This window comes from Gouania willdenowi, chromosome 16, assembly GCF_900634775.1.
Source record: "Gouania willdenowi chromosome 16, fGouWil2.1, whole genome shotgun sequence".
NCBI lineage: Eukaryota > Metazoa > Chordata > Actinopteri > Blenniiformes > Gobiesocidae > Gouania > Gouania willdenowi.
This window is the reverse complement of record NC_041059.1, coordinates 17,692,578-17,717,776: the sequence shown is the minus strand read 5'-3', so window position 1 is coordinate 17,717,776 and position 25,199 is coordinate 17,692,578. Positions and strand designations below refer to the sequence as shown.

At 37.7% G+C, this 25,199-nt stretch overlaps 1 protein-coding gene across 2 annotated transcripts in view; it reads left to right on the top strand.

The window, feature by feature from the left end:
• st14 (ST14 transmembrane serine protease matriptase) overlaps positions 1-25,199 on the top strand; it is a 32,064-nt gene that overhangs the window by 5,510 nt on the left and 1,355 nt on the right. The window contains exons 2-18 of one of the 2 annotated variants that reach the window (XM_028470145.1): positions 5,628-5,775; positions 6,407-6,567; positions 7,435-7,505; positions 9,508-9,680; positions 11,623-11,658; positions 12,612-12,837; positions 16,891-17,030; positions 17,200-17,303; positions 17,626-17,735; positions 19,123-19,253; positions 20,082-20,186; positions 21,194-21,301; positions 21,426-21,539; positions 22,535-22,654; positions 23,046-23,226; positions 24,140-24,408; positions 24,980-25,116. In XM_028470145.1, coding sequence (XP_028325946.1) covers positions 5,628-5,775; positions 6,407-6,567; positions 7,435-7,505; positions 9,508-9,680; positions 11,623-11,658; positions 12,612-12,837; positions 16,891-17,030; positions 17,200-17,303; positions 17,626-17,735; positions 19,123-19,253; positions 20,082-20,186; positions 21,194-21,301; positions 21,426-21,539; positions 22,535-22,654; positions 23,046-23,226; positions 24,140-24,408; positions 24,980-25,116 — 2,334 coding nt within the window. Of the gene's footprint in view, positions 1-5,627; positions 5,776-6,406; positions 6,568-7,434; positions 7,506-9,507; positions 9,681-11,622; positions 11,659-12,608; positions 12,838-16,890; positions 17,031-17,199; positions 17,304-17,625; positions 17,736-19,122; positions 19,254-20,081; positions 20,187-21,193; positions 21,302-21,425; positions 21,540-22,534; positions 22,655-23,045; positions 23,227-24,139; positions 24,409-24,979; positions 25,117-25,199 lie in introns of both variants that reach the window. The other variant, XM_028470144.1, reaches the window with a different exon arrangement.

The following is a 25,199-nucleotide window of genomic DNA, read 5'->3' as shown; positions in this document are numbered from 1 at the left end:
AAAAATGCAGATGCCAATATGCATCAGCGGAGACTGATGGAATTTTAAACCAACGTTGACATTTCAGTGAATGGAGTCCTGCTTTGATCAAAGTGTAGTGCAATGTTGGGGCAAAAAATATCAGAGATAAACATAAATTACATCCCTGTATTTTTCCGATAATGTGTCTTAAGTGATCCTAAATACGTTGAACAATATTTGGACCACACCTATATGAAGAGGGTTTTTTTTGAAGATGTTTGGATAATGCTTACATACTGTACACAACTACACACCCAGCTGGGATTATGTCATAAGCTCTTTCACCTGTGATAAGGTCAGACCTCAGTCTGGTGTAGGCACGAATGTTCAGAATGTGGCACCCCTGTGTTAATACTACTATAAGTATTTTAAATAAAACATCAAACTTAATAGTTGTCAGAGTAAATTGCTATGTTTATTAACCAGAATAACATAGTCCCAAAATATGTAATTCAGGGTGTTTTTGTTCTTAGATTTCAATTTCATGTTAACGCATTATTTCAGATTAACACCAATAATAGCAATCGTGTTAATCAGCTATTAAAAAAGAATGAAGAAACTACTAACCCAGCACACGGTGGTTTCTTGTTTGTTTTTTTGTGTTTTACTGCTCTCCTGCCACACCCCACAGCTCTGCACTTAGCACTGGTCAGACTGGTTAGACAAGACACGTTCAGCTACAACTAGCTGTATTCTTTGCTTTCATCCAATTCTGTTTATCAGCAATAAATAAAGGAGACATCTTAACAGTTATCTCTCCTTTGTCACGTGTAATGTCATCATTGTGAGTGGCAGAAGGCTTCCTTTCCCATTTATAATGACAAAGCTCATTGATCTGGTGTAAAGAAATGGTTGCACCAATAGAGAAATGGGTTACTGTTTCATCATAGTGGTAAAGAATGGGATATGATGAGGAGTATGTAATGGTTTTATTAGACTGTGATCAGGGTGAGGGATAAGAAAAAGACCCTGGAGCACTTTCTGACCCCCTGTCTAATGATTCCCCTCATTCAGCTCCATGATTGCTGATACCAATTCCAATTAGAAAGCATGTGTGGAAGCCTGAGCTGGGCAAGAATAGACCTTAATTGCCATGACTTATCATCTAGACTCATGTAATTGAGCCCCCATCTTAAGGGGCAGCACATCTGACAAATTGATTTAATACCAAAGTGATTCTCCATCCCTAATGGCACACAGGCTTCTTCACTCTAGGGCTGCTGGCACTGAATTCATTGTGTGTTGATTGCTAACCCGCTTCAAACCTTTTTCTTAGTCCACCCACTTGAGAGAGATAAACAACAAGCACATTCATTCGTGCATCCTCATGCATGCACACTATTGACAAATGCTTACAAAGTTCCAAATATCTCTAATGAGGTCATTTCTCTTTTATTGTGCAGTTTGTGAAGTTTTTTACAACAACGACCGAGGAATGACTAAAACAGTGTTATAGTTACTGTATTTACTAAACAGGTTCTGCTGGTTTGGCAGACGTGGGTTGCCTGTTTGAACTTGCTGCTTTAAGTTCATATATAATTGTGTTGTTCTACAACAGCAGCTAAAACACGGCTACGCTGATTTACATTTTCTGACGGCATGTATGAATGGTTTCAACTAGGGGTGTGCCAAATAATCGATATGATATATCTAGTGCTGGGCGCTATACCGGTTCATACCGAATACCGGTGTATATTTTCATTATATGATATAAATTTTTAATATACCGGTGTAATTGATTACACAATGTTTGGAACACTACGATGCATCTTTTTCAAGCTGTGGATAGTTTTTCATGAGTGGCTCATCTCACCTTCTATATATCTTTGCTCAGAGCTGTATGCACGTTACGAACGTGATTAGCGGGAGAAATATCATCAAAAACATTCCCACTGGTAAGAACATGTCGCTCACTCACGCGGTCTACCTGAAGCTGTGACGAGCAGCGACACATCACGCACTGCTGCTTAGTTAAGACCAGACGCCCACCCAACAAATTGAACCAGTCGAAGTTCCTCCGTCAGATCCACCCAAAGTTCCCACAATCACGGTGTTGGTGCTCTACTAAAGCATGCTAAGCTAACCCACTGACACATAAGACTGGGCTACAAGCTAACGCTAACCATTGCATTAAAGGAATAGACAAAGTAAAAACTACACAGCTTACTGTCATCAAACCACAGAGAGCCACAGATTTGTTAATGGTAAAATTTGACACTTGTATGGAATGATAAAATCTAACATGTCACACGTGAAATAAATGTTAGCATGAATACTAATGTCACTGTTCATCCGTCCCAACTTGTGAAACACAATATATTTAATAATATTTTACGTGTTTACAAGACAAAGCTGGTCCCATTAGACAGTCACAGTGATGTAACTATTGTGATTATTACACCTAAATATCCTGAATGATTAAATCATCTAGCTTGATCTGGTTTAATTATAGTAATCAGAGATATATTTATCAACCATAACTTTATGTAACACATCAGATGTAAAATAAACTAGATTCTGCAGCAGTGGTTTATATTAAACAGTAAAAACACTAATGTAGTTATTTTTGCTTTTTATGTGCTTTTTATTTTTATTTTTTTTTAAAAATGATTATATTATAATTGAGGAAATAAATTAATTATATCCAATAACACTAATGGTGTGACCCATATGCATAAACTTTTTAATGTGTAAATGCTACTACTGAAGCAGATTCTAGTGTTGATTTATTCAGTTTTTTTTGTGTTTGTTAGGAACCTGTTTACACTTAAAGTTGGGAATTGTTTTCATTTGTCGTAATAAAAGATTGTAGCAATATAGAGCAAATAATTGTACGATTTGTCATTCACGTAGTCGATTATTCGTTTCAATAATCGATGACTCGTCAACTATTAACATAGTGGTTAATTGCAGCCCTTCTCTCAACCAGTAGAAAATGACCTCATTATGCATGAAAAAAAAAAAACCCGTCCTATACCATGAAACCGTTAGAATTTTGGAAAATAGATATAATGTGATATCGATACACTGGTGCTGAATATCTTTTTTTTCTTTTTCTCTTTTTACACAAGTTAAGTACTAAGCACAAGTTAAATGTTCTCAGGTTTTCAGGTTTACAAAGAACAAATTGATATTAGTAGGCTGTTCATCATAGGAATGGGATCCACACAAGGTTCCTGCTGCTTAACAGAAGGTTTTCCTTGCCGCCATGATGAATTCATGTTGGGTGTGGGATACATATGTATGTGTATATACGTATATATGCATATGTGTGTCTCCATAAAATGAAGAGTCCGTCCCTAAGACTGCTCTACTGTAAAGTGCCTTGAGATACCATTGGTTATGATTTGGCGCTATACAAATAAAGATTGATTGATTGATTGATTGATAGTATTAGCAATGAAATGTATGTGCAGTCTGCAGTGCAGGGTTCAGTTGAACTTTACACATGGTGGTAAGCATAAGTTAAAATGTTTCATAGACCACCCAGTTGTTTATATTAAATGCACCGACTGAAATGTTTATTTTTCATATGCAGTGATATTTTCCAGTTTTCATAAAACAACTTAATTCTGCTTGTTTAGCAGCGCTGATATGTGCCCATGTTTACAGAGAAGTTAATAATACTAGCACTGAAATTAGTTTTTTTTAAATAATATTGTAATGTATCGTGTATGAAATTTCCTGCAATTTACAGATTATCGCAGAATCGCTGTATTGTGATATTATTATTGTGGGAAAAAATATCACGATGTATGGTATCTCGAGGTACCCAACACTGTATTTGATGCAACTCTCATTCAGGGCACAGTGATATATTTAGTTATCTGCACTGCAATAACTCAAAAACTGGTCAGAGAATAGTTAACTTAATTTGCTTACATGGGAGTTTGAATTGTACATTTATTTTCACCCTGCCATATTTAAAGACAATGCATGAAAATAGAGAAACGTACTTAAAACAGCAACATTAAATTGAGCGTTATTCTATAAAAGTTTTAGCAATTGATAATATAATCTATAGAAAGAAAAAATTATCAATAAAGTCAGATAAAAGGGGCCAGATGTTGAGGGTGATGGAACATGTACAAAAAGGATTGGAGTTTAGCATGTTGGCAAACAAACTATTGTTGAAATGCTTTTTACGTACAAAATCTTTTACATTTAAAAAAATATATACACACAATATAATGCTATCATATTATGATAATAGCGGGCACTTGTCAGCATTTGCATGTATTAGTGTTTATTAAATCATCATTATTAGTATTAAAGTTTCATGTCTTCTCTTGCAACAAGTTTGGTTTTAACTGATTTTTGATTAAGATATTACTATTATCATTAAAGTAGGTCAAATTATCTGCTTAGTTTTTACGTAATAAGCAAATGATTTATTATTTTCTACCACTATGGTGTATTTTGTTACGGCAGAATTTACGGTTGACCTCATTTGAGACATGATTCATTGCTCTGGTTGAATAATGGGATCCAGGAGAAGCATTGATGGTTTTATAAAAAAGGTTTATTCTAAGGCTAAGTAAAAAGGTACAAGATGGAACAAAGTGAAACAAAATTAGCGTCCGTCCAAGTGGACGCCCGAAGGAAGTGCCGCGCCCCCGCTCCAACAGTTTCAAAGCTTAAGCTTTTTATACAGATAAGAATAGGTCCCAACAGTGAGAGACAAAAGGGAGGGAGTCAGATGCCCATAGTGGCAATGTTGGAGGATGATGAAGATGTTATGAGAAGGTTTGGCTCCAGTCTTTATCTGTCTTGATAAGTGTGTACGTCAGTGTGTGTCTGCATGTGAGCCTTGGCAGAGACTGTGCTGCACTGAGAATAATACGATCTGTACTGTTTAATCATGATTCAGCTGTTCAAAAGTGTAAAGATTAATGGAGTCGTCATGTATTAAAACATGACAAATTGTACACATGAACATACATTTGAGGATATGATGATGAATATAAAATTTGCCATGACAATTTCTTTCCATTTTTGGACAACATGCACAAAATATTTACTTATAGATAGCCAACTGCTTAAAAAGAAAATGAAGGCATTAGCTGCGCTTGCATACATTTAATGCTGACCTAATAAAATTATAGTTTGACTCAGTGGTTCCCAACTTTTTTTGGTTCGTGAACCCATTTTTATATCACAAATCTTTGGTGATCCCGGTTTCATTTTTCTTTCTTTTCTTTCTAGAATTCATTTTTGATCATGTGTATTAAAGTATGCTACAGATACAGAGTAGCAACAAGATCATTTTATAATGCATTTTATTTGAACGAGATTTATATTTGGGAAAGTTTAACTATAGAATACAGTTTGGTATTTATTGTATGTGATCTGTTAATATGAAAAATAATATGTAATGTAATTTTAATCAGTAATTTATTTTTTTTATTTTTTTAACAATTGTTACTCGACATTTCAGGCGACCCCATTTTATTTCCAGGCAACCCCACATGGGGTCACGACCCCAAGGTAGAATAACACTACTTGTCTCATTTCATGTAACCAGGGTAACGATAACTGGTGTTGCTTGTGTCTGCATCAAGACTGTATGTTATGTGTACTGATGCTTATTTTTGTCTTTTAATCAGAGTCACAACGGTCGTCATGAACAGGTCGACTTTTTAACCAACAAAGAAAAGCCGTCCCCGAAACGGAAGACTGGCATCCTGATTGGCGTCGCTGTGGCGCTTCTCCTCCTCGCAGCCCTCGCAGGGTTCCTGATTTGGTATTTTGTGTGTAAGTGATGTTTGGAAGCTTTCTGCCAAGTTGTCTCAGAGCACTTGGATAGTGCACTGAGATTTCTGGGAATAAATTATAGATAAGGAAATTAAACACGTGGGACACTCTGGAGGTTTGTATCTCACATCCCAAACTGGTGTTGATAGAGTTAAATGAAAAATTCATATGTTTCCAATGTAAATAGCACTTTGACTGGCAAAACATCATAAAGTGTAAAGTGGATCATTCACATGAGCTCTGAAGGCCTAGCACTTTGATACAAATGAGAGTACGGCTTGTTTTGAGTTTTTAATTTCCCATTAGTACCAGCCAAGCTGACAGTACTGGCTCTACTCTTCAATAATGCATAAGAAGAAAGTGTCACCAAGTCAATGGCACTGTTTCTTGTCTTTACACACTGTCTTATAAAAGAAGAAAAAAAAGAAACATCCTCAGAAGTTTTGATAAACATGATCTTCATTCAACTGGCTGTTCTAATTCCTCCAAGAAATGAACTGTCCACTGTGCAGAATCACTTGACACAATCCTTGAAGGCCTGTTTTTAGAATTTCCTCTTTAATCACAGATGCACGTCTCATGGTATTTTGTTGATCAAACACAGAGTTGTCGTCTGCTTCTCCCCTCACAGTTAAAGATGCTGATTCGGACGCCACTTTGAGTTCACGGCTTAGCTCATCAGATCTGGTGTTCAGTGGACATATGAAGATGACTAATGTTCCCTATAACCAAAAACTGGAAGACTCCAATAGCAAAGAGTTTCGAGATTTAGCACAAAAGTTGGAGAAAAGTGTGAGTTTGACACCTAAATGAAAAGTATTTTATTTTATTTTATTTTTTGCAAACACCTTTTTCTCTCCTGTCCTCCAGTATTTTCAAGTATTAGCATTTATTCCTTATTCCTCCTTAATTAAAAACATTAGCTCATAGTGTTGTTTGCCTTTGTGGAAATGATTTTTAAACATGTCCCTCCCACTGCTCAACAAGCACTGAAGGCGCTACCTTTGTGGAGGTAAAATAAAACTTTGTTTCATTAGTGACAATAGAGATGTTTGTAGCACCATTTAAAGCATGTTGGTATAACCTAAAGCTAATGTTAAACCCATCAGGAATGTACTAAGTCAAAAGCTACATGAGTGAGGGTGTTATGTGGGAATCAGTGAGATAGACAGTTGGGTTATTTTGTTCGATATCAGGAGAAAGCTTTCTGATTGTCATAGCTCTGCACTTCACAAAGATGATTGTTATTCATTAAATATTAATTAATCATTTGACCTTCAAATTTGCTGGCTAGCCCCTCCCGCCTGTATATGACGTACTTTATGCTTCTTATTCCAATGTTTAACTTATGCCTGATTGTTCTCGCTTTGAAATTTATCTTGATTGAAATTCCGCACATTGTCCTATTTAACAGTTTTCCTCCTCGCTAATAGTGCCTTTAGGCGTTATCACCAACCGTAAACAAAACTGTCTTATTTGAAGGAGCTTTTACTTTTTACTGTTAGTTTGAGGAAAATAAAGTGCAGACTCAAATCGTGTCACTTTTTTTTTTTTCTCCATTCTTAACACATTTCAAACCATTTATATTTAGATGATGATGTAAAAGTTTGAAAATTTGAATAAATATTCATCAATACAATTATTTTTTCTTTCTTAAAGTTGCAGGAAAACTACCAGACGGAACCACTTTTGGAGAAATACTATGATAAATCTGTGGTCACTGCATTCAGGTAAAGTGGATATCTTAAGTTGATTAACTTTTTTTTTTTTACTCTCTAATTAGTTAAAATATTAAAAGAAATGTTTAAAATATTAAAAGCAATGCAAATAGGCCCAGCTTCCATTAAGTAGTCTGAGTTAACCAATATAATACTTTCACATTGATTCGAAACACAGTAGGTAAAAGTGTCTTTGCCAAAGACACAACTGTAATGACTTGGATTTGAACCCCCAACCTTCATGTAATTCAGATGCACAATATGTGATTAAAAACACCTTCCAAAACATTGTCACAGGCCAAGGTGAGAAGGAGGATTTTCAATGTTTAGACAGGAAGTGAGAAAGCAGCTGAGCTTCTGAGCAGTAATGCCAAAGGCGGGGTCTCCTGTGAGATCCAGAGGTTAGAAATGTAATGAAACGGGTGCTCTGAGTTGTAGAGGGGGGGAAACTAATTTAAAGTTTTGGGGGGCGACAAATGAAATAATTTTTCAATGGATCCCTATACAAAACAAACAAACAATGGGGTTAGCCTTTTAAAAGTCATTTGACAGATGACTATCCGTATCCACATTATCCTAATAAATAGTGATGCACCAAAATTTCAGCCAACAAAAATGTTTAAACTACCGTGCACAAGAAATGATGCACGCCACAATCAAAGCACACGACTGTGTGTGCGTCTTTTGAGTTTGCAGGTTTAGGGTTTGGGTATTTTAATGAGAGAACGTATTTAATTTCTCTCTCTTTCAGCCGCTCAGTCAGTTATAGGCCGGTACATTATTATTTAATGTATGAGCGGGATCAAGTTAAACATTTTATATATATATGTATTATGCATTATTGGAATGTCAGTGATAAATAAATATTTTCATATTTTGAAATGATTTATTCTTTGAAGCATTAATATTAATTCATAAAATTGCAATGTTTTTTAGTGAGGTTGGTACTAGTGCTGTCAAGATTAAAAAAATGTGCAAATAATTAATCATGCTCTGTATTTAATCTAACCTAAAAATTCCTGAGAAACGCCCTCAATTTGAGGTATTTTCATTTAGATTACATTATTGTGGCAGATTAAAAGATTGATATATTACAAAGTGGCTTTATAAAGTCATTTATTGTTTTTAACAGATGCAGGCGTGGGCATTTACATTCTGCTGTATTTGAGACCAGTCCTTTTGTCAATTTTCTAATAATAGAAAATACAAATGAAATAAAACGTCATATGTAGTGCTATAAGTTAGCACATCATAAAGAGTAAGAACACTTTTCTGACACTGAACTTGTTGCTTTTTCTCTCCTTCAGATAGTGATATTTATCCAGTGAGTTTGTTCATTTGTCAGGCACGGCGTGCTTGCAGCATGCAGCAGTTAGCACTGTCCAAGTGTCCGTGCTAGCTGTCCATGCTAGCCACTACATTGAGGCTGCAAAGCTCCAGTGATAATTCAAAGTCTTTCGTGCACAATTTGCACGCAACTAGGCTTTAGTTTTCAATCCGGTGTTTTTAAAAAACAAAATTAACGCAAACATAGCTGGGCAGCTTGGCAATCTCCTATCTTGTTATTGTAGCCTGCGCATCAGTATTATGGGTATACCGGGAACTCTTGAAATAATAAAGGTTCTGCGCTGTTTGGAGTGCTAAAAAAAGTTATGTTTTTAGTGTGTTTTTTTAGCGCATTATTTTTTCCTGTAATTATTAATCACAATTAATGCAATAAAGTGACAGCCCTATTTAGTGCACATTCAGAACCATAAATGCAATCTGACTAATAATTAGCATAATCATTTATTTTGGTTTTTTCATTATCGCTTAAGAATTTTTATTCCGGTGCATCCCTACTAATAAGGGCATCCATGGATCACAGTGCTGCCCTGTGGGCAGTGGCTCTTATCCTGCGGTCAAAGCTGGATTTGGCTGAATTTAACATTTGCTCAGACAGACTTGGCAATGAATGATGTGCCTTTGTGCTCCCTTTCCCTTCTCCATATCCCATTGATTTTTCTGTAACCAGTGAGGGCGTTTTGGCCTATTACTGGTCTCAGTTCCACGTCCCAGCTGAAGAACAGGAGATTGTACCTGAGTTCTCTGAAGAACGGGTGTTGGAAACACTTGAAAATGGCTTTAAGGACACACTCCGCAAGGCAGGCCGCAGTGACATCCTGATCTCTGAGGTAACCGTCTCAGGTACGTAACTCTGGAGTCAGGCGGGTTGATCACATTATAAAACGATGGGCACATCTGCACTACAGCTGTCATCACAAAGCAGTGGTGGGCCGTCAGGGCCAGCAAGGCCTTCTCTGCTGGCCTAAACATAATCAGAAAATAAATTTAATTTTAATATATTTCTTTCATAAATATGTATTAAATTATTCCTCATAGTCTTTTCTCTTCATTTCATAGCTTTCCTCTTGGTTGCGCTGCTTCCAGGATTGTATATTTGTCTTATAGCTTTCATCCAATCATATTTGAGCTGTCACGTGTTGCCAGGCTCCACGAAATCTTCCCGAGGCCTTCAGAATTAAAAGTACACTTAAATGACCTGAAACAGACAGATTGTGATAACCAATCAGATTTCGAGTTGGTGACATCAGGGCCAGCTAGCAGGTCTCACGTTGAACGTGACACGTTCTGACGTTCACGTCCTCTGATTGGATACACACTAGTGAGAGGCAGCGCTAAGCAAAGTAGAGTGACGTTAACCAAATGGAAGCTGGTGTCCCGTTAGGTCGTCCAACCCCCCGGGCTAGCTAACCTGTCCCAGCCGGGAAAAGGGTTTGTGCGCCACTTTCAAAGCAGCAGCTACGAGCGGTATCCCTGGCTCACAGGTTCAGAGAGACTCGGCTTTCAGCACTAGCCTCCATGTTGATAGAAAAGGACTTATTGGTGGAACTGAGATGGACAGATAAATTGTACAACAGTCATTGAAGTCTTCTTGAGGAAAGAAAGGAGGATGGATTTTGTGTTCAAATAAGCGGGGATAGTCGTTTTGGTGAGTACAAAGCTTTTTTTTCTTCTATATTTTTGTGATTTTATTTCGTAAGCCCTGTCTTGACGGTCTGGCGGAGTGGTCTGCGCCAGGCGCAGCCTGCTCTTTCCTGTCGAGTCAGAGCCCATAATGTGCCGGTTCCTGGCGCACCTGTGACTACAGTGAAGGGACTGAATTGTTTCCCTTTAATCTATATCAAAGTGGACGTTCAAGGTGTAGGCTACACCATTTCACCACTGTCGGAAATGAATGAATGAAACTGATTTACTGGTGCGACAATGTGCTGTTTAGTGGACTTTTGTAGACTAATTGCCTTTTATTTTTAAGTTGTGACAGTATCCAAGCGATCATAACTTTTACTTTACTACTCTTAATTGTTAATACGAATGTATTGATTTTAAATGCTCCGGAAATAAAGTAGTTGTATTCGACTATGTTTGTTTCTGTATAAATGTATGGTTTCGAGAGACTTGGCGTCATATCGATGGTATTAAGAGGTGAATTCATTCAGTGTAGGACATCACTGAAGGCCTAGGTGTGAAATGCACGGCTCGCCACTGTCACAAAGTGACATTCCCTCATAAGCCAAGATGATGGATCGTAAACACACGTCTGATAAAGATCATTGTCGTCTTCTATCAGCAGTGCTGTTCTGTTAGATTCTTGGGCTCTTTGTGAGTTGTTGATAAGATGATAACAAATACAAGCACAAGCTGAGACCCCTCAGATTGCACAGTTAATGCAGTTTGGAAGCTATAATGATATTACCTGGGCCCTGGCTTGGCTCGAGACAGCCATTTTTCTTTCTTCTGTCTTCTCTGGATTCACATTGGATTTGTCAACGTCTTGGCCGCTGGCCAAGTATTTTTGGTTCTCTCTAAAATGATTCTGATGCATATGATTTGATGCCGTTGTTTTAGATAGTCAGATAGAGATGTATGGGCGGCTGCTGCAGGGCAAGGTGAGATGGGACACCACCATCACCAGTTCTCTTAACCACGGGGAAATGGAACAGAAAATGTGCAACCCAAATATTTTAGGCTCATACATCAGAATCTATCATCCTCCTGACGTCAGTGACCCAATCCTCTCCTTTCTCTTCTGTTTTTCTGCCTCTCCACCTTTTCTCTGTCTCTTCAGCCACAGATGCACGCATGGCCAGAAAGCCTGGATCCGGTGAGTACTGAATGTCCTATTTAATCATTCCTCGCTGTAATTTTCCACCTGGCTTGATGCTCACTCTGCTGCCAGTGTGGAACCAATGGTCGGGCTGCCCTGCACTGTACATGGGGGTGGTCCAGTCAGGGATCATTCAGCACGTCTGACGCATTACTCTGACACTCCCGAGTAATTTATAACTATGGCATGATTTAGCTTTAATAAATTACATGACCATAGCTGCACTTTCATTGATTACTTTGTTTTTGTGCACATTCAGCATCAACTCTGTAGCGACTAATTATAGAAGACTGGATAGATTAAGAATGGGGATTGCTTTACTTGGTTCAACATTGTATGCAGTGTTCTTAGGTTTTATGATGATCTAAAAATGTCTTAAGGACTTTCAATATCACCACTGTTATCTCCGTAAATGTTTTTTATTAATGAAAAGCTGGTGCAGTTTAAGCTTGAGATGATTCACAGTGTTGTTTTTCAGTTACATGTCACATTAAAAAAAGAGGTTTACTGATGAAATCGGAATGAAAAAGAGAAGATGGAAAAATAACGGCAATGCAAGAGTCTGTGTTTAAAAACTGCATTTAAATTGTCTCATGCTGCAACACGCCTGATTGTAAAGAGTGGATTGTTTTCTGCAAAGCTTAATAATTAACACGCCTTCAGATTTGTGTGGTTTGTAACAGGGTAACATCTGAAATCTGCTGGACTGTGGCACATGTATTGAGTTTGAGACTTCAGCTAGTGATAAAAAGGGCAAAAAGCCTGCCATTTATAAACTGATATACTAAGTTGTTGCCACATACACTGCTTCCCCTTCAAAAAAAACCCAAAACAAACCTTGGTCAGAACAAACCCAGGTCACAAACCTTGAATTGAGAATCCCAGTTTTATACTATATAATTTCATCTTTCTTAAAAAAGGTTACTTTCATTACTTTTTTTCCCTAGAAGAGTGCTTCTTCTATCTGGAAGCTGACAAAGGAGTGCGGAAATTCCATTCTCCGGGATACCCCACCGGCTACCCTTCCAAGGCTCGGTGTCAGTGGCAAATCCGAGCTTCGGTGGAAAATGTCATATCTGTCAAATTCCCTTTTTTCAACATTGAAGACGACTGCTCTGATGACTTTGTTTCAATCTACGACTCTTTAAGCCCAGATGAGTCCCAGGCCATCACTGAGTAAGTAAAACCTGATGGCGATTTAAAGCTGTAAGTTAAATTGTGGTAGGAATGATGAATTTTCAGGACTTTGTCATCAACTGCTGCTTTAATGACTTATAGAAGAAGATCTAATCGAGTTAACTTTACAAACTCAAACCTACTGGACAAGAGGAATTTTTTAGCAGATAAATCCATATTTTAAGCCTCATTGAAATCAATAAATTGAAGATCATTGGATCAAAAGAAAAAAGATGTAAAAGGTTGGATTTGCTGCTTTATTTATTATTGGACATCAGTGCGCAATACTTCGTGTAAATGTGCCAGTTTTAGCCATGAGCTACTGGTAGTCCTCATACATTTAACACAATGACAAAATATACAGACATGGACATAATATATACATTATTTACAACCAACCAAGCAATTTCTTATAGAAAAAAACTACTATAGATGACCACATGACTCATTTGCTTTAAAAAGCTGTAAAGGTGGAACACTCTCAAACAGTGATTGGAAGACTATTCCAACTTGTGCATTCGTTTACAGAAATGGTGTTTGAAAGTTTATTTTCATCTCATCCATAAAAACTCAGTTTGTTGACATTTTTGCGCATTGCATTGTGGGGTGTGGAGTCCCATAAATGGATGCATAGAAGTGTTTTTACTTCATTCTGATATCATGGGGAATATTGGGAACAAACTAGAACAAAGCTGGTGTCAAGCGAATCACTGTCCTTTGTCTGGCGAAGAAACACATACATGATGGTAAGAGTGAAGTAAAAACACTTCTATGCATCCGTGATGGCGTTTATAGTGGAGACCAAAACAGACTTTTAATAGGAATTTGACAATTTTCCTTTTTAGTTTCTTGGAGTAAATGATGTTCGATTTACATGAGGCCTACTCTATGATTTTATATAATAAAGAATTATTGATGGTATTGATCTGATTGGGCTTAAGGAAACAAAAAGGTCTCAGAGATCAACAACAGTTTGGATGTAGGTGGAAAATGTTGTTCTTTCACTTCGTTTGTGATCACTTTTTTTTTTTGTCTGTACTTAAGAAGTTTGTAAACACAACTGAAGGTTTAAGATGTCTCAATACACCAGAGCATAATGATTCTGTCATTATTTTCAGACTTAGTTATTTTCGAGTAAACTCAATCTTGCGCCATCATATATTTAGGTGTGCGACTGCACTCGCTCTATAGAGTATGGATTGAATTGAGATCATGAGCTCTCAAATGCAACTTCAGCTGTAGCTGCTGGCGTTTTGTTAAAACTTGTTAGCAATTATAGGAAACACCAGTGTTACCAACTGATACATCACATTTTTATAATGATATTGAGCGAGCAGCAATATCCAAGGTCGCAAAGGGTTTATGAGAGCCATTATCTAACATTCAATAATGACATTATTCCACTGCAGGGAGATGTATAGCTGCTCCTGTACAGTGTCATTCACATCACTGTGGCTCCAACCATTTTCCCATCATAGCTAATGTTTGGCATTCCACTTCTGATCCTGAGATTTTTTTTCATTAAAGTGTACCTGTAGTGAATTCAAATCGCAAGTTCTATAAAAAGATCATACTGTATTTACCACTAGAGCAGGGGTCTGCAACCTGTGGCTCTGGAGCCTCATGTGGCTCTTTGTCTCTTTTGCAATGGCTCCTTATAGTTTTAAAAAAAATATTGAAATAAAGAGTTGTTGTTTTATTACAGAGGCTATTAATGATTAATGACAAATAAAATCATGATCTAACAAATTGTTAACTTAAAAATAAAGCATGTTGTGCAACGACTCGGCCACCTTCCTCCTTCACCTCCTGCAACATCATTTCCACTTTACTTGCACCTGTGGCTAACCTTAAAGCTAATATCCGGAGTTTCTGAGAAATCTTTGTTCATGTACGATTCTTTTGGAAAAAAAAACACTTAACTAGTCTTTTACTATGGTCTACTGCCGGTGGTCATTCATATACATTAATATATATAAGTCCCTCCTTCGTCCTATAGACCCCTATACAAATGGGAATAATCGTTGACTGCGCCCAGCCAATAGGCTTTAACTTCCTGTTTTTGAGTCTGTCAATCAAAGTGAATGCGGAACTGTTGCCGGAAACAAGGCCGCGCGTTACAACAGCAAACAGGTAAATATGATTTTGGCTCTTACCTGACCCATGGACCTATATCAATGCGACCTTGTTATGTTCTGTGATGCGCGTGCAGAAAAGTAGAGGCGTAGCTTCTGGTTGATTGCAGAGGCAGTGGGAGGAAGTGAGACTGTTTAGGGCGTGACATCGAGACGTTTCTCAGAAACTCTGAATAGTTGCTTTAAGTTATAAATCCCTGGTAAGATAACTAAACCAACAAAAACACTATTCTGGAAAAAAAATTGAGATTTTAATAGTGTGGGGACAGATTTAATTAACTGCCAATGTGCTGGTTAAATATGTATGCTTGATATGTGGCAAGAAATTAGCAATTGGCATGTGTTGACCGACATGATCATGCGTTATCAAATTCAAATTCTACTTTTTGTAGCCCTTCAGATATGTTAACAAAAAAAATAAATCTTCTTTATATAACATTATGTTCATATAAACTGAGAATTTGAAGATGCAAGATACTGTTTTTTTATTTCTCAGTGTTACGGTAATTTATTTTATTGGAAACTGTTTTTAAGTTGTCATTTACATGATCAATATAAATCAAATTAAATTAAATCAGACCTTATTCTATATAAATTTAACTGTATAGAATTTATTACACTGTATTGTCTTTATTGAGAAGGTATTTTTTTGGCTCTGGTAGGACTTTAATACATTGAGATGAGGGAAAATGGCTGCTTTGATAGTAAAGGTTGCAGACCACTGTACTAGAGGTTTAGGTGGGATGTTTCATTTTCTGTAAAAGTCCTGATAGAGCAGACACGAAGAGGAACAAACAGCTCAAACATGAGAGATGATGGCGGTCATTTCTGCTCAATTCGAGACGGTGTTGTGACAAAATCTATGACCTGACAAATGGTAGCTCCTGAGTAAACCAGAGCCACCACTTTGTCGATTCACAAATTTTGTATTGTAATACCTTTCGTGTTAAGTATGATCTTTTGATAGTTTGCAATTAAAAATTCACTCCAGGTTTCCTTTAAAGGGGCAATATTATGAAAAAACTTTTTAATGGTTTTGCTACAGTAATATACATTCCTTTAGCCTCATTTAGAGGGCCAAAGTTATAAAATTTCTGTTTCTTCTCTCCAGCTATTTCACATTTTGTAAAAAGTCAGCTCCAAACGGGCTAGTTGGATTTTTGCCCCAATATTACATCATAAGGGGGAAACTCCTCCTCCTGAAAATTCTTGCTCCTCCTACCCTATGAAGATGTGAGCTCCGACCTCTCAAACTACCTCACAGGTAAAATAAACATGGTGAAAGCAGGTTAATATCTTTACGTTCAATATATAGATAAAATGAAGTGCAGCGTGAACGCTCACAATCAGTTATGTTTATACCACCTTGTATCGCTTTTCTGGGATGGTCTGACATGTTTGTGACCCAATGCGACACAGCACTACGACAAAACAAGACTATCATCTCAAATAGACTATTTCTGTGGTTAGAAGAGGTGAGGAGGAGAAGGACGTGACTATTAATGCTGCTGTTGTGGTAAACACACCCTGAAGCAGCATTTGTCGGACTCACAATTGCAATAGCCGCTTGAATACCCATGTGTTTTACTGTAATGTGCAGTTTTTTTGGCTAAAAAACAATAACAATAGTGTATGGATAGCAAAAGACAATCACTAGGGTAATAAAATTGTGGTGTGGAGTCTACACATGCGTATGCATGAAAGCCCAAAAATGGCCTGTTTTTAGGAGCGGTCTGAAAGTGACTTTTAAAACTCTGTAAAACAGTATTTGAGGTTTTTTTTTTTTTTCCCAAATTCACCTATGTTGTAGGGGTTCTTGGAACAATTAGGTGAAAAATAGCAAAATATTGGACCTTTAAGTAACTACAAATGTTTTCCCAAATGACTCCTTTTGAGCGCTTGTTGTTTTTACTCACAGGAAATGTGGTCAGAGGCGTCCCTCAAATCCTTTGCAGGTTGTGTCATCGGGCAACATCATGTTGATCAGCTTCATCACTGACACGGATGTTCACAAGCCGGGATTTGAGGCGGAATACAAAGCCCTCCCCAAGGCAGAAGGTGATTAAACACACATCGGTACTCAAGGTGCTCTGATGGACAGATGTATTCTGTACTGTGATTATAACTCCTAGTGATTTGTTTTATATATAGTTTATTCAATGCCTCCTTATGATGTGAGAATGTTCTGTGTAAGTGTGTAAATTCATCAGGCTGTTTCCTATTTTAGTTATTAAATGTGGAGGAACACTCACTAACAATGCTGGGATCATTAAATCACCACTTCACCCTGGTTTCTATCCTCCCGCTGTGGACTGCAAGTGGACCATAAAGGTTTGAAACATTTTCTTCCCCCCTTCCTGAACTCCTCCACTATCCTCAGCCTGCGATGGCAGAAATGCTGAGGCAGCACTCCAGAAGCCAAGTTGTTCACTACCTCCTCTATCTTCATCTGCCTGAACCGTGTGGCTTCTGCAGCGCTCACGCGGCTGCACCACTCTGTGTATCTGTGACTGAGTTTAGTGCACGTCTTTGCTGCTAGTAAAGGTAGAAATACCCGTTATGTCTGAGGTTGTGTGTGTGTGTAGGTGGAGGGGTGGCATGCATGGTAAATGCAGTAATCAGAAAGCAATCTTCTCATCTTCTGCCTTATAAGGTCCCTGACGGGAAGATGGTGAGAGTGAAGTTCAACATGTTCCGCATTACAGAGCCCGGAGTGGACATCCGCAAGTGTCACAAAGATTATGTGGAAATCATGGGAACCAAGTAAGACTTTAGGGACCACTTGGAAAACACTTAAAGTCGGATTCACTAAGATTTGAAATAAAGAGTGGTAATCCAGCTGCTTCCCTAAATCCTTTAGTGACGCAGTTTCCTCACCTGCTGCGCGTAATTCACTAAGGGCTCTATTCTCCCATGTGCTGTGTGCTATTCTCCCCCTGTACTTAAGTCAGTCACTACGCGCCTTCATCCCAGTTACGCATTCTGGGTGGAGCAGCCCTAAAATGTGGGTGTTCCCATTAAAATCTCCGGTGTGCGTTAAGTCCTTTTCCTCTTTAGCGCTTCTAACCCTGGAATAAGTGCAGCGCCCCGATAAGATGAAACGTTATATTGCCCTAGGAATATGGACTTAGTTACATTTGAAGCCACACGGACTCGTGCGTCGGGCAGCAGCTGGGCGATTAATTAAAACTCTGACAGACGCAGACTTCTGTCCACATTGGTCACAGAGATTCAACTATTTTTATACTATGTCCAACATAAAGTCACAGTTTTCACTACAGAGTGAAACAAGCTGTCCTATGAGGATGAACCACAAACTGTTCCCACACATATATTAATGAGGCTCAGCTCAGGTCGCTTTAAACTATATATATTTAAAAATGTGTATTATGGAAGCCAATAGTTCTGTTTCACTGCAAACATCCCTCTGTAATAAAGCAGGACGCTCTGAGGCCAGATTATTTCATCATCTCCAGCGCATCTAACTCAGTCATGCTTTACAGCGATGATGATGATAATGAAGGTGATGATGATCAAGGAAAGAGATTTTAACTGTGACTCAGTCACACTGCAATAATCTAGTCAATGATCTGATCAAATCAATCTGTTATATTGTTTATCAGTGAAGACGTTTCAAATTAAAAGTTAACTTTATCATTTTCATGGATTTCAATGACATTTACAAGCGTTGGGAAAACTCCATGTTCCGTGATTTCTAGACAGCCCAAAAAAATGTCATCACCACCTCCTTTCCTTCAGCCCGCCTTCATTCACACATACGCGCTTTTGGTCTACCTTACGCGCGGTGGGCGTGTCAGCAGCCTGGACCGGAGAATACGCATAGGAGAGAAGTGTGTAACTGCAGGCGCGCAAAAAAAGCGCTTAAGTCCAGACGGGAGAATAGACCCCTAAGATTGCAGTAATTATTAGTGCACGAGCAGAACTGGTCCTATTTAAATGAGCGTTTTGGCTTGTTTAACGTGGAGACGTCAGCGCGCACAAGCACTGATATTTGAGGAAGTTAAATTTGAGGCAGATGGACTCCTCTGTTTGCCGCACAAACATTTAATAATGTAGAAAACTAAATAAACAAATAAAAATGTTTTTAAAATCAAGCTTTTCTGTTCTTAACATATGCTTCTTGTCCCAGGTATTGCGGAAAAATCTCCTCTCTGGCCCTCACCAGTACCTCCAACGTCATGAATGTGTATTTCCACTCTGACGAGTCATTTACTGACAAAGGCTTCCTTGCAGAATACAGCGCCTACGATCCTAAAAACCGTGAGTGATGAAAGATTTTAAATGTATTGATTTATTGGGGGATATTATGCAGATGTGTCATTTTAATGTGTTTCTCTAGGAAGTTGTAGTAGTAGTGCTCAGGGATTATGCACACTTATTGAGGGAGAACATTCAATATCCAAACCTACAGAAAAGCAGAAGGTTAAAGTCAAACATCTACTCTTATAGATCATAGGTTCTTAAATCAATCAAAACACAAGTGGGCTGTGAACCTGTTTTCGGTGTGTCAGGGGTATTTTAAAAATAGGTGGTGATGTATTTGTCTTTTCAGTATTTCTATATAAGTGTGTAAGAAATCTAATCATGGTTTTGTGAAAGTGTTTCACTATTTTCACTTTCCCTAATTCAGGTTGCAGTTAGATTTGTAAAGGCGATAGTGTCACGATCCACCGTGCATGAGGGGTTCCTAACCCAAATCCAAACGTTTACTAGAAGCTTTTAAAACGTAAAAAAAAAAAGTGACAGTGACACACCCACCCTGTCACTTCAGAGAGAGCTGTTGGCAGTAACTGTGTGGTCTGAAAAGCCAGAAGACGATGAGTGACAGTCAAATAGAGCTGTTTAGTGATGGAGGCTTACAAGTTTCAGCAGCGAAATTCAAGAGTCATTTAATTTTTCTCCGTAGCTCAAGAGCATGTCGCCTTCAATCCCCTCTGCTCTTTATGCTGTCTCGCAGCTAAATAGATTTATAATTGCTCTGATCAACAGGGACCGCCACTATTGACAACAGGACGCTGTCACTCCATTTATCATCACAATCTTCTTCTTTTTCTCCCCCTTCTCTTATTTTTTTTTGTCTGTGACCAGCTTGTCCAGGCAAGTTCGCCTGTAGTTCTGGCATCTGCATCGATGAAAAGCTGCAGTGTGATGGCTGGAATGATTGTGGCGATATGAGCGATGAGACAAAATGCCGTGAGTCCACAGACACCACTGAGCCACTCTTTAGCCACCTTCTTATCAGTTTCCTTTAAATGTCATTTTCTTATCTTAAAGTTTAAAGTTGAATTCCCACATGCTTCCGTTTTAAGTTAGAAGGAATAAAGATAAAATGCCCATATTTATCTGTTAACACTTTTTTCTGCATCTACATGAAGAGAACAATTCAAATATTTAGTTATTAAATAATATTTTAAGTAAATATAAATATAAAAAACATGTTTGCATAACAGTTTTTACATATGCATCACATTAAAAAGCATAAAAAGAGATTCCTTTGTAAAATAGGTAAAAAAGATAAAAACAACAGCTTAATTTAAATCTGTTTTTTTTTTTTTTTTTTTTAATCTTGTTGATGTCAGTATGAAAAGATGCACTGACAATTTTGTCAATTAATTATGATGTCAATGAATGAATTAAAAGAAAATGCTTTTAAAGACCAAAATGAATCAAATAGTATTTTGTTGAATGATATGCTAGTTGTTAAATGAAGATGAAGTTGGTGAAAGGCAGGACATTTTGTGAAAGGAGCTCGAAGGAAGTAATGTCTGTCTTTGAAGTGAAGACATGGGGCTTACTTACAGAATAATAATACTGCTTAATAATTGTGAATTGGACTAAATCCATTGTTCATTTATTTGATTGAAACTAGACTATATACTGTATACTAGTAATTGTAATCAATAATTCAACAATACATTAGACTAAAACTAGGACTACATCAACATTTACAGTTAAAGTAAACACACTGAGTGGATTGCAACAATAATTTTGCTTTTTATTTATTAAAATTCTAAACACATAATGCCCATTATGACCCACATGTTGCAGCGTTGTTTCTGCACTTTCTTATAAAATCAAAATCTTGCTTTGTCTCTTTTCTGTAACCCCCTTGTACTCTGACCTTTAGCGATAAGATGAATCCAAAGGTTTGTGCTAAAGAGCATTTTTGAGGATTCTCAAAGGAGCTTTGTTGTGTCCAGGTTGTGGGAATGAACAATTTTCTTGTGGGAATGGTCTCTGCAAGCCAAAGTTCTGGGTGTGCGATAGTGTCGACGACTGCGGAGATGGAAGTGATGAGAAACAGTGCAGTGAGTATCTCCTGAAACCTGCTTAAGGGAATATGTGTGTTAATTCCTTGCTAAAGAGTGCATATCTGTCCTTATTTGTATAAATAAATGTACTACTTGTAATTTGTTCTTTTTCTTCACCCAGGTTGTGTGGACAATGAGTGGCGCTGTGGAGACGGGGAGTGTCTTCCTCAAGACGTTGTGTGTGACGGTCACAAAGACTGTGATGATGGAAGTGACGAGGCCTCGTGTAAAACCTGTAAGTGGACAGTTCAACTCTAGGACAGTGGTTCTCAAACTTTTTTGGCTCAAGTACCCCCTTTCTCTTATTTCTGAACCCAAGTACCCCCTTTGTCCAACTTCAACATTTTGCTTAGAAAACAATTTAAAAACAACGATAGAGCATAATGACGGAATGAACGAGTGATAACACACATTTTAAAGAATGTCATTTTGTAAATACAGTAAGTAGAATGAAACAGTATTTAGTGCAGTGGTTCCCAACCTTTTTTGAATCGTGACCCCATTTTGATATAATTTTTGGAATTAGTTTTTGATCGTGTTTGAGCTCATATATATATATTTTTTTTTTTTTTCATTATTTTAATTTTTTAAACTAGACATATACTTCACAAAGTGAAAGCATAGAAATAAAGATTGTGTGTTGTTTAAAAAAGAAACAAAAAAAAAAAAAACAGAAATCTACCCCACATGGGGTCTTAACCCCAACGTTGAAAAACACTAATTTAGTGGCTCCTAAATAGATTTATTTCTATAGTTTGTATCATTTACGGTCATCTCATGTCTGGGGTGGGATCAAGACTGACACAATTTTTCTCTCAAGTACTCCCAGTAGTGGCATCGTGTACCCCCATTTGAGAAACACTGCTCTAAGAAATAGGATTTTAAAGAAAAAAACACGTGTTTAGTGTTTATTTTAAGACATGGATTTTTCTTAAATATTTTTTTTTTTGCCCCTTTTTAAAATTCCCTCCTGCTTTCTCCCTCAGTCATAGGAACACACAGAGGCCACTCCTGCATTTCCTTTTGATTTTCACTTCAATGAATAAAGAGGGATATTAGACTTTAACCCCAATCAATTGGCCCAATCAATGCAATGGGCTCCTCAATCACTCTGCATTGTGCCTTCAGTCTTCATTGTAAAGCCTTTCTGATTGCTGACTATTTTACTGGTTTAAAAAACATTTTTTTTTTTTTTTTTACATCTCTGGACTTGTCTCACCCCGTCTGCAGCTACTGGTGTCTGCACTGACTTCAGCTTTAAATGCGAGGACAAAGAATGTGTCAACAAAGTGAACGCTGAATGTGATCGCGTCTCCGACTGCTCTGATGGGTCTGATGAGGCCGTCTGTGGTAAGGAGGGTTTTTTTGATTGTATACATGTTAGCTCATTTTAACATACCTTATTGTGTGTTGAATCATTTCAGTGTCATTCAAACTGGATTATAGAGGCTTGTCTGTTTGCTGTCTATTAACAAATTGCTTGGGGCATTTTTTTGCTTAATTTATTTATTTATTTATTTTTTTGAAAAACAGATTTGTCGTCTCTTTGGATTTTTTTTTCTATTTAGCCTCAGGGCATGTCACGTATCTGTGTTGTCCTTTTGATCAGCAAATATTGCAGTTATAGCAAAATGATAACCAAGGTTTAGCATCAGGATGTCTTCTTAAGATTCCGTTTTTGTCTTTAAAAAGAAGCTGGCCCTTTAGTGCAAAAACAATATGAAAGACTGTTGTGTTATAGATTGTGGCACCAGGCCTTACAAGCTGAACCGCATCGTTGGGGGACAAAACGCTGACTACGGCGAGTGGCCTTGGCAGGTCAGCCTCCACTTCATGACTTACGGGCACGTTTGTGGCGCCTCTATTCTCTCTGATCGCTGGATCCTTTCAGCCGCTCACTGCTTCGTCACCAATGACCGATCGTAAGTCACAGATGTTCAGCTCGCCACATGCACACACACACAACAGGGCTAGGAAACACTTCATCACAGGTGTGCCTTCACATTTAATCAGCTAGTGTAACTACTGTGTTCATCAGCATTGGGTTCAGACACAAATCTTTGCCTTGGCTGGGTTTTCATGTCAAACTACTGTATGTATGCATGGGATTGTGTACATGTCAGTCCCCTGTAGGTGGTGCACTAAGCATGTTTACTAACCTGAGCTACTATTGTAAAGGTTGATTCATGCTTACTGCGTCAGGGTTCCTGCGGATCCTTAAAAAGTCTTTAAATTAATGAATTAAAAAATAAGCCCTTAATTGTTATTAAAATGTCTTAAATCAATCAATGTTTCGAAAATCTTAAATTTAAAGACATAAGTATGATTTTATGATTGTAATTAGTCTCACGTTTCAAAATAAATGGCATTGTTCATTTTTTTTTAAAGATATATAATTTACAGTAACATCACACAAGCACGACAGTGGAACCAACAACAAAACAATGTAGTTGTTGTAATTGATGTCTTTTTCCCCCCAGTTGTTTTACTGTGAAGTCTGACTTAAATTTGATTTCAAATGGCATGAAAAAATCTTGAATTTAATTTGACTGTAGCTATAGGAACCCTGTAAATCATTTCATGAAATTGAGGGGTATAATGACATTTTAGTATAGTGTTATTTATTAAAGGCTCAGTAATTGTGATTAATTGTAATTGAGAACGTATCTGTAATTGACTTTCAGGCGAAAAATAATAATTTTAATTTAATTGTAATTGGAAAAAATGCCAGTCAACAAAATCAAATTGACTTGTAATTGAACATGGATAATTGAAGACGTAATTGGAATCTAAAAATGTAATTGACTCCAACCCTAATCTCTGTCACTATAACAGGTATATGATTCCATCAAACTGGCAAACATACAGCGGCATGCAGGACCAGTACAAGCAGGACGGCGTCCAGCTTCGAAAGGTGAAAAGGGTCACCCCCCACCCAGATTACAACCAGATGACCTATGACTATGACATTGCACTTCTGGAGCTCAGCGAACCGTTGGAGTTCACCAACACCATCCAACCCATCTGCCTACCCTCTTCCTCCCACGTCTTCCCTGCAGGCATGTCCTGCTGGGTCACAGGCTGGGGCGCGAACAGAGAAGGAGGTACTTTGCATTCATTCTGTGAATCTTCATATATCTGCTGCTGTTGTTTTGTTTTGTTTTTTCTTTATCTTAACTGATCATTTTTCACTGTTTTTAAATATGTATGTTACTAAATTATGCTTGACTATCTCTATTGTTTTGCTTCTCGCTGTGCAGATCTGCTTCATGTCAACATTAAGACATCTCACTCCTCCCCCATCCTTCTCACAGGAATCCATGCATGTTTGTCCTTCATCTCCTTCTTCTTGTTGTCTTTTCCTTTCCTTTATCTTTTTTTGTTTTGTTTTCCTTTCATTTAAAATTCCTCCCATTTCTCACCCCCCATCATGACACACTTTTCTCTTTCTTCTCCCTGCCTACCTTTCCTCTTATCTTTTGTCAATTAGTTTTTTTCAATTAAGCCTCCTTTTTTGTCCATATATCAACACTAACATCAACCCTCCAGGGGGGGCCTCTTAAACTTTCATTAGCTACCATTGATCCAGCTTGTTAAGTCCTTCAATGTTAGAGATGAACACTGCAGGTCACTTGGCTGAGCTGTGACCTCTTTGTACAATTTTTTTTTTTTTAGGTCAAAAGACACAGATTCTGCAAAAGGCAATGGTGAAAATTATCAACGATACCATTTGTAATGTGGTCACAGACGGTCAACTCACCTCCAGGATGCTTTGCAGTGGATTCCTGGCGGGAGGAGTCGATGCATGCCAGGTGAGATCATTCAATGTTGGACAATCAACTCATACAGATGTTTTCACTCCCATGTAACTATTGTTTTCTCACATCGAAAGCCA